This window comes from Trachymyrmex cornetzi, unplaced genomic scaffold (assembly GCF_001594075.2).
Source record: "Trachymyrmex cornetzi isolate Tcor2-1 unplaced genomic scaffold, Tcor1.1 scaffold1160, whole genome shotgun sequence".
Lineage (NCBI taxonomy): Eukaryota > Metazoa > Arthropoda > Insecta > Hymenoptera > Formicidae > Trachymyrmex > Trachymyrmex cornetzi.
Genome location: NW_017295720.1, coordinates 141,753 through 150,573, shown reverse-complemented (window position 1 = coordinate 150,573; position 8,821 = coordinate 141,753). Strand labels below are relative to the sequence as shown.

At 32.6% G+C, this 8,821-nt stretch overlaps 1 protein-coding gene across 1 annotated transcript in view; it reads right to left on the bottom strand.

The window, feature by feature from the left end:
* Window positions 1-538: 538 nt before the first annotated feature.
* LOC108765014 (alanine aminotransferase 1) overlaps window positions 539-8,821 on the bottom strand; it is a 19,698-nt gene continuing 11,415 nt past the window's right edge. The window contains exons 2-6 of the mRNA XM_018513475.1: window positions 8,774-8,821; window positions 3,421-3,753; window positions 1,906-2,350; window positions 1,381-1,649; window positions 539-1,301 (exon numbers count right to left, since the gene is read on the bottom strand). Of these exons, the coding sequence (XP_018368977.1) occupies window positions 1,023-1,301; window positions 1,381-1,649; window positions 1,906-2,350; window positions 3,421-3,753; window positions 8,774-8,821 (1,374 nt within the window). The 3' untranslated portion in view covers window positions 539-1,022. The remainder of the gene's footprint in view (window positions 1,302-1,380; window positions 1,650-1,905; window positions 2,351-3,420; window positions 3,754-8,773) is intronic.

Below are 8,821 nucleotides of genomic sequence, written 5' to 3'. Positions count from 1 at the left end.
CAAGCTTATTCTGTAAGTTTCAGAAAAATCTAAAGAAAATGGATTTTTCGGAGAACGTCCTTAAGTGCTCACTGAGGATGATCATATTAAAGGTCGAAACGTAATTTTTGTATTTGACGAATATATGCTGTTTCCTCAAAAGACACCCAGCGTTTGGTTCTTAATAGCCCTTATTTATTTTAATATTTGAGTTGTTAATTCTACTGAGCCGTTTGATAGTTTCATTTATAATTGTTGAACATAATAATTCTATTTTGTGCAAGTAGTGCATCGACCATAGTGCCAATTATCCAACATATTAAAGAAATTCCTTAGATTCATCCCAGTTTACTGGATTACATTATACGGACATACTTTTATATTAAAAATAGACTTTTAAACACATTCATTGTTATATTTGCGCACAAAGTACCGGGCTAACTCCTACTTCCCCTTATATTCTTGTCTCTAATTTTTTAAATATTAAGGAGTCCTTTAACATTAATTATTGTTCTCACTAGAGAGAATTAATATTCCACAGCAGAAGTTTATTCTGTATATATGTTGTCGAATTGCAAGGAATAAAAAAAACAATTAAAAAAAGGAGAAATTAATATTTACTTAATTGGAAGTCGATTAGGAAAGAATAGGAAATCGCAAAAAATACAGCAGATTGACTGCAACAATATTCAATTTCTCTTCTTGTTGACTATTGTATGTATAATATAATATTGACCGTCGGCATAACGATATAACTACCAGATATTTACAGATATCCTTCAGCAATGATTTACATTTACATTTACATACAACGAGTTTAAAGTTTCGTCACAATTTCTACACAAACACAATTCAATAACAATATCGTATGCGATAACTGTCTCTCAATAATGAGTTATTAATCGTAATAAAAATATTTCATTCGCGATGCGTTTGGACCGGAAATTAGTCCTCACGCGGATATGCACAGCCCCATGCGGTTACTCCTCATTAATTCCTATTCCAATTCTTTATAATCTCAATTTTTTCAACCAAAAATATATTTAACTGTATTCCTTAAGGAACTTGATGTGGAATTGCTTCAGTGCTTCGAGCATTGTTTTGATTTTTTCTTTTTGCGGCAGTATCGTGGTCCGGAAATGATATGTACCGGGTATCTGGCCGAAGCCCGAGCCCGGGATTACACAGATTCCGGTGCTCTCCAGCAGTTTGAACGCGTAGAAGACATCTGGTTCTTGACCTTTCGCTCGCGCCGCCTCAATCGCTTTTGGCGGCAACTCGAAACGCGGGAACACATACATCGCGCCCATCGGCGGATTCGCCTGAAAGGGAAAAACAAAGACATTGTAAAAACTCCGTCGAGCGTAGTTTTCCTTGGCTATTCTATGAAAGGACAGTTACCTTATATCCTGGAATACTATTGAGTGTGTCGACGACGAGCTGCGATCTCTCTGCTAGAGACCGTAGAGTTTCCTTTTTCTCTTTCTGGAATTGCTGATACGATGGCTCATTCGGTCGCGGCGGATTCACCACAACATCCATCACGACCTGGCCGAGCACGGTAGGACACAGCATTGCAGAGATCGACTTCAACAACACCTTCATCACTTCCGGGTCCATGTTGATAATTTCAGCGTAACCGCCACGGATCCCGCACTCACCCATATATCCTGAAAACGAAATGCCCGGAATGCTTCTGAAATTTCCCGAGAAATCTATTCATGAATTTGATAATCAAAATTCAATAATTTTTCAAATTAAATATTCCTATTCAATGTTTCAACTAAATCAATAAATTATTGCGGACATAATTTAAGAACTCAATGTCCCTTGATTAAATTGTCTTGAAAATTTAATATTTTAAATAAATTGTTTTTAACGATTCCTATCGCTAGATGTTTCGATTCCCAAACTCTTTTTTCGTACCTTTCGAGATGGACATAAATGATGCCAGTTCCATCTTCGAATATGGCTCGCCCATCTCCGTCATGACTTTCTTGAAAGAATGGAATGCGCTGTCTTTGTCGTATATGTTGTCCTGGTAGACTTCGTCGGCCAGCAAGAACAGATGATGTTTATGGGCGAAGCGGATGACGTTTTCGATGTTCTTGCGAGTCAATACTTGACCGGTTGGATTACCGGGATTGATCACCACCAACACGCGAGGATTACACGTATTCTTGACTTCTCTTAATGTTCGTTCCAGCTCGCTGACTTCTAGCGACCACTTGTTATCCTCATCCAGATAGTACCCTATTTGAGCGAGTCCAAACTCCGCCAGGGTCGCCGAATACAGAGGATACTGCGGAATTGGGATCAGAATGCCAGAGGGTTTATCGTTGATCCTTTCGTTGAATAGTTTTAGAAATGACTGGAAAGAGAAAATTCAGAATTAGACAAGAATATATTTAAAAAAAGGTGATATAGTGTCATTATACTGTTAGTTATTATACTGTCAGTCTGTTCAAAATATCAAAGTTAAAATGCCAATTTTATACGCCATGCATTGCATACGTAAAAACCATTGTTTAATGTAAGGTTTTTCAATTAGTGTCACGAAAATTTTAGAGAAAATGAAAAGAAACAAAAAAGTATAGAAATAAAAAGCGATTATAACACTTAAGGTAAAAAATATTTTTTAAATTATAAAAGTTATCTAAATTATATTTATTCTTTTTTATTAAATCATGTTTACTCTCACTTGAACTAAAACAATATCATCATTGCAATAAACATTACTTTTAAAACAATGAGATAAAACAATAGAAACTCTAGAATTTAATTCTGTTTATTTTTAACTGTCGTGTTGGCGGTATTGGACAAAAGATCTATGCTGAGAGCTGCAGAAGCATGTGCATCTCGGTAATGATGTATCTCGACATATTTGGCACGTTATTTATAAATGTGTTGTAAATTAAAGGAGGTTGAAAAACACTGGTCTAATACATAAATATATATATGCTGTACGCATAAAATAACTTTATATGCTTATTATTATGTAGAAAAATTGGACTTTAACAGTATTTAAGATCGCAAAGACTTTCATCTTTTTCAATATTCTTTAACATCACTTTCCGTTTTGACTTTTGACATTTGTCAACTTACTATTCTTTACCCAGAGAAAAGATTTCTTCGATTTAAAGAAATATTTCTTTGCTATACGGTTAAAGAAAAAATTTCTTTATTTGTGAACGTCATTTCTTTGATTTAAACATTATTTTTTTAAATAAAATAAAATTTATTTGATTTAAAAAAATAATATTTACATAAAAGAAATGACGTTCACAAATCAAAGAAATTTTTGCTTTAACCGTACAGTAAAGAAACATTTCTTTAAATCGAAGAAACCTTTCTCTGGGTGTTGCATGTTAGAACATTACTAAATAACTAGATAGCTTTTAAATGTTTCGAATAATAAAGAGATAATTGAAATCTAAGTACCTTGATACCATCAGAAGCACCGTTCGAGAGGATGACGTTATGGTAATCGCAAGAGATACCGCCATCGCGTTCCTGGATATAGTGTGCAACATGCTTGCGAATGCACTCGATGCCAGCCGATTCGGAGTACGAGCCAACGCTGCCGCCCTTGCAACCTCCCAGGACCAACCTGGCACGATCCTTCGCGTCTTCCGGGTAGCTCGGATCATCCAACAGATTCGGCGAGACCGTCAGGGTGAGTACTTGCCGCAGGAACGTGATAGGCTGCTGACCCATCGCATGGGCATCGCCCACGTTCGCTTTGATTACTTCCTTGAAAGGTTTATCAATGCCCTGCAAAGAGAAACAAGCTTAAATCCTAATGCAATTCACGTGCTTATTTTTCAAACATTTCCGAACTTTTCAGCGACTATACACTGAAAAAAATGCATATAATTTTACATGGAAATTATATGTTTATGACCAGAAGATTACTTAAATTACATAAATATGATTGGAAATTTACTGGAAACTGTAAATTTCCAATCATATTTAAGTAATTTTTCGGTCATAGACATAATTTATATGTAAAATTACATGCATTTTTTTCATATACAAATCAAAATTTTGTTGAAGCAAGGTTTATTTAAAATCAAACAGAAAGTAAGATTTTATTTTTTATTCGAATCCTCGAGACTTATAGCTCACAGAAATGCGCGATATCTTTTAATTGCTTATAATCCAAATAACGTATGTATTTCAGTTGTTGTTTCTACAAAAATACTGAATCTTAAGATGTATTATTCTTTATGTATTAATCTTAGTGAAAAATCTTCTTATAATTTTTTACATAATTATTTATAGAATTTGTGTTTAATTGCAGAATCTTTAAAATTTCTGTATAATTTTATAATTTAATTAAATACGAGAAATCCTATTCTTTATATGTCATTTTATCCAATTCTGGAAATCTTTTTCATTCTTGAAACTCTCAAAACGTTTGCAAAATTGAATATATACTTAACATGAATTCATACCGAAATATTGAAGCATTGAGATCTGCTTTGGTCGAAAATAGGATTTCTCTTACTTTATAATAGGTTTATTTTCATTGATCCAATTTCAAATAATAGTAATTTTATAAATTTTTAATAAATTTTTCAGAATGTTTTGTACAAGTTGGAACTTTTTAAAATTTTTCATATATGTGTGAATTCTGAAATAACTCAAGATTAAAAAAATTTTCTGTAATTTCTGTAGAAAATATATAAGAGGTTTTTTACGAAATTTTGTAATTTTTAATTTTTTAGAGCTTTTTAATTATACCTGATCTATACAATTGAATCATACAATAAATTTGAAAAGCCCAGCAGAGTTAAAGTATTTTTTTCAGAAAGCTTCATAAATTTAAATATGAAAAAATTTTTAAAAATATAAGAATTAATTTAAAAAATATTTAAATTTTGGCGTCAAGAAAATTAAGTAATTAAGTAAATAATTTTCGAGTAAAAAAATGTCACATATTTTTATATTCGAAACCACCTTTATCAGAGGAAATAATGTCATTCTGTTAAACTGGGTAAACTTCGCACCGCAAAACTACGTCATCGACGAGCGTTATGCAATTGCGTGTGAAACGAATAGAAACGTGAGAATGTAGACATACCGTATAATAATATTATTTTGCGCGTAATTTCACTGATGAATTAAACGCATTTCTTTTTTTTTCCAACAAATCGGTCGTTTGCATTTGTGAAATGTCGATTCTTCTATATTTAAAACGTATTTGGCGCTTTAAAAAGAAATGCATAAGAGAGTGCGCATAAAAAGTAGCATTTTCGAGACTCTAAGCATCTTGAAATCAACGAAATTGGAACAGTGCGGTCTAAGCAGACGTCTCTAGAGAAATGCGTTTAATCGGGTACATCCTGTACATCCGTAAACGACATAAAACAGTTCCGGAAGAATATCGTTTACGAGGAAACATTATTCAGAGAGATAATGGCACAAATATACCTAATCTTCTCGCCTTCAACACTCTCAATTTTAAATGTACTTTTGTTTTTAAATCAATTTCTGCATTTTCATACAGTGTATACGTTCCTATCAATAATAACGTCATTTCTCGGGTTTGATAACGTGATAAGAGGCTACCATATGTGTGTGGCCAGTAGATCATCGAAATAAAAATGAAAGTTACTCGTTCCAAGCTGCTCGAGGCAATTGCGTTATGTTCTCACGCTGCGGGCGAAATAAATGCTTGCCGATTACATCAACTACAATCATGTGTACTACAAAAGACTTTGCGTTATCAATATACATTATCGTACACTCGTACGTTAATCTTTTCTTAGATAACAATACACAATTGCACGCGATATGTTCGAATTGTTCCCATTTTATTTGTAGAAGAAGTAATTTAAGTAAATGTTTATTAAATAACTTGAGTAAAAATATTATATATTAATTAATTTCGTTATTCTACATTGCATTCATTTATATTTTATTGCAATATTATTTGCAGAGTAGATAATTTAATATTTATATATTAATATTATTTAGATATTCCATATATCGCGTTTATCTATGTTATTATCTGCAGGAGAGTTAATTTAAATAAATATCTACGTGCTAATGTAATTTAGATGTTTCACGTAGCGCTCATCTATATTTTATGATTTGCAGAACAGATATACAGGGTGTTTGATAATTAATGAAAAATCTTTTGCACAGGGGCAAAATGGACTAAACTGAAAAGAAAAATCCTTTGCCATTTTACAATTTTCGTAATAATTAACAAGATATTAATTACTAAAAATTGTCGAAAATTAGTCTTCAATAATTTTTTACTCAAATACTACCAGCTTTACAGAAAACCTGCGAGAGACAAAAATTGTTTACTATATTCTCATAGAGCTATAAGAATTTTTTCAGAATTTTTTATCAACTTTTTAGTATTGCATTTTCTTATGTTTACCAACATGAGAAAATACAGTATTAAAAAATTCTAAAAAAATTCTCAAAACTTTGAGAAAAAAATAAACAATTTTTGTCTCTTACAGTTTTTCTGTAAAGTTGATAGTTTTTGAGTAAAAAATTATTAAAAATCAATTTTCGGCAATTTTTAGCAATTAATATCTTGTTAACTATTTATATAATATTTGGATAAATATTTATATTCTAATATAATATAGAGAGATCTCTGTGTGTGTCATCAATATTTTCATATTTAAGATGAACTAGATGAATGCTTGAACGTAAATAATTTAGGTATTGTTTAATTGTTTCTTATTTACTTGCTATACAGGGTGTCTCACAATTACTGTACAATATTTGTGTGTAAATACAAATATTGTATTTACACACAAATATTGTGTGTAAATACACAAGCATATTCTGGAGATAAAGTAAAAAATTCTGATACGAAAATGTACAATAGTTTTAAATTATAATCGATAAAAGATAACGCGTAAAATTCGCACTTAATTAAGGACTATAGTTATATATAAACATGTTCATCGGTTTGTCATTAATAACACGTGTCAGTGTAACAATGGATCTCAGCGTGCAATTCTATGTGATATTCTGGATATATCTAATCAGTTATAATTCAGGCACTATTAGATCTGTTTGATTGCTTACACTTTTTACACTCAGCATCTTCGCTTTCTCTCTTTTCAACATCAAATATATATCTCTCATTTTAAGTGTAAAAAGTGTAAAAAAAGTGTAAGCAAGTCGAACAGACCAATTGCGACCTCGACATTTTCGTATTAGGATCTTTTATTCTATTGAAAATGATCTGATTAAAAGTCCAAATTCTGTTTATTGTTTAAATTGTACTGCGTTTAAAATTTACTTTGCCTTCATGATATGCCATTAAAGTATTGTACAGTAATTGTGAAACACTCTGTATATTATGTTCCTCTAATTTTTAAACTTGTGTTCTCTTAATGTGCTAATTTACAACTAATTTTTTAAATAGATAAGGTCAGCGTCTAAATCCATGTTTTTAACGAAATGTATAAAATTACGCGGAATATTTTTCCACAGCTGCGCAAGACTTCGCATTTAAAAGCGATGGGTATAAAACTGAGGCTTCACACATACTCTCCAATTATAACGTTGGTTTTCCTATTAGTCATATTTTTGCTCAATGTCAAGAATACATCCTATCGAAGCGATATCTCGCGATATATTGGGTCGGGGAAAAAGTTTTTTCGTATTTTTTAATTCAAAATTGTATATACAATATCTTCGTCAAAAATGAACAAAATTTAAATTTAATAAAAGGGTTTTAAAGCTTGAAATCTCTATTTTCGAAAGGTTACGATATTTTTTGAGTTTCTGTGAGTTTGGTAATTTTTACATTTAAAAACCTACAACCTGAAAAAGATGAAAAATTTTCTTTTTACTTTGAGAGTCTCTCACGTGCCCAAAAAAAATTTACGAATATGTTCGACTATTTATCGTGAATGCTTTCCCTACAAAATCATTTTTTTTTAGCATTCTTATGATTGTTATCAATTTATATTCCTATGATTTATATTCCTATGATTTTTCGTTCCTGAGTTATTCGCGAGTTAAGTAATGGAGCATTCTGACTTTGATTGCTTATAACTCCGATAAAAATCATCATACAGCAATTTAAAAAATAGATTCTTAAAACTGAAACTTCGCTCTAGCGAATAATATAATTGTAACGAAAATTTCGCAACAAATGGAAAACTTTTGCAAAAAAATTTTTTTAAATACGAAGAAACTTTTTCCCCGACCCAATATATTTTTCACAGCTCCTTTTCTCGTATAAATCTAGGTACTGTGCTTATCTTATCTCTCGTGCGCGGAGAATAAAGTGCAATCTTGAAGTAAAAGCGCATTTCATCCTCAGTTATTTGCACTTCACAATTAGAGCCTCAATTAGCGATTATTTCCCTCTCCCCTCCTCCTCGTCCTTCGCCTTCGATACTTGGCGTTTCACCATGACAACCTCGCGTTCCATTACCGAGCCCATCCCTCTTCTATCCCTCTCGTCCTCCTTTCATTCGCGTTCGTTCAGTTTACATTCGATGTAACTGCTACGAGCGTCCCAAGCAAGTCTGTGCCGCTACTATATATGGTTCCTTTTTTTTTGGAGGCTCGTATTCGGAGGGGATTCTGTTCCGCCTTAGAGTGGCGAGTCGTCGCCCTTGACGAGTCGCTCGCTCCAGTTTACAATTATTTTATACATTGTTGCTGCCGTTTTGTGAACGCCAAATCAGTTAACAGCTCTTTCGCATCACCTTGTCGTTTCTGCCAAATTCGTTGCAGATGCTTGGCAAGATACGCTGCAGCTTTTCTCAAATCGGACCGACTGGGCTAATTTGTCCCTTACCTTTTGCAGCTCCTTCTCGATCTCCAGCGCCCTGATGAGCAGCGGCCC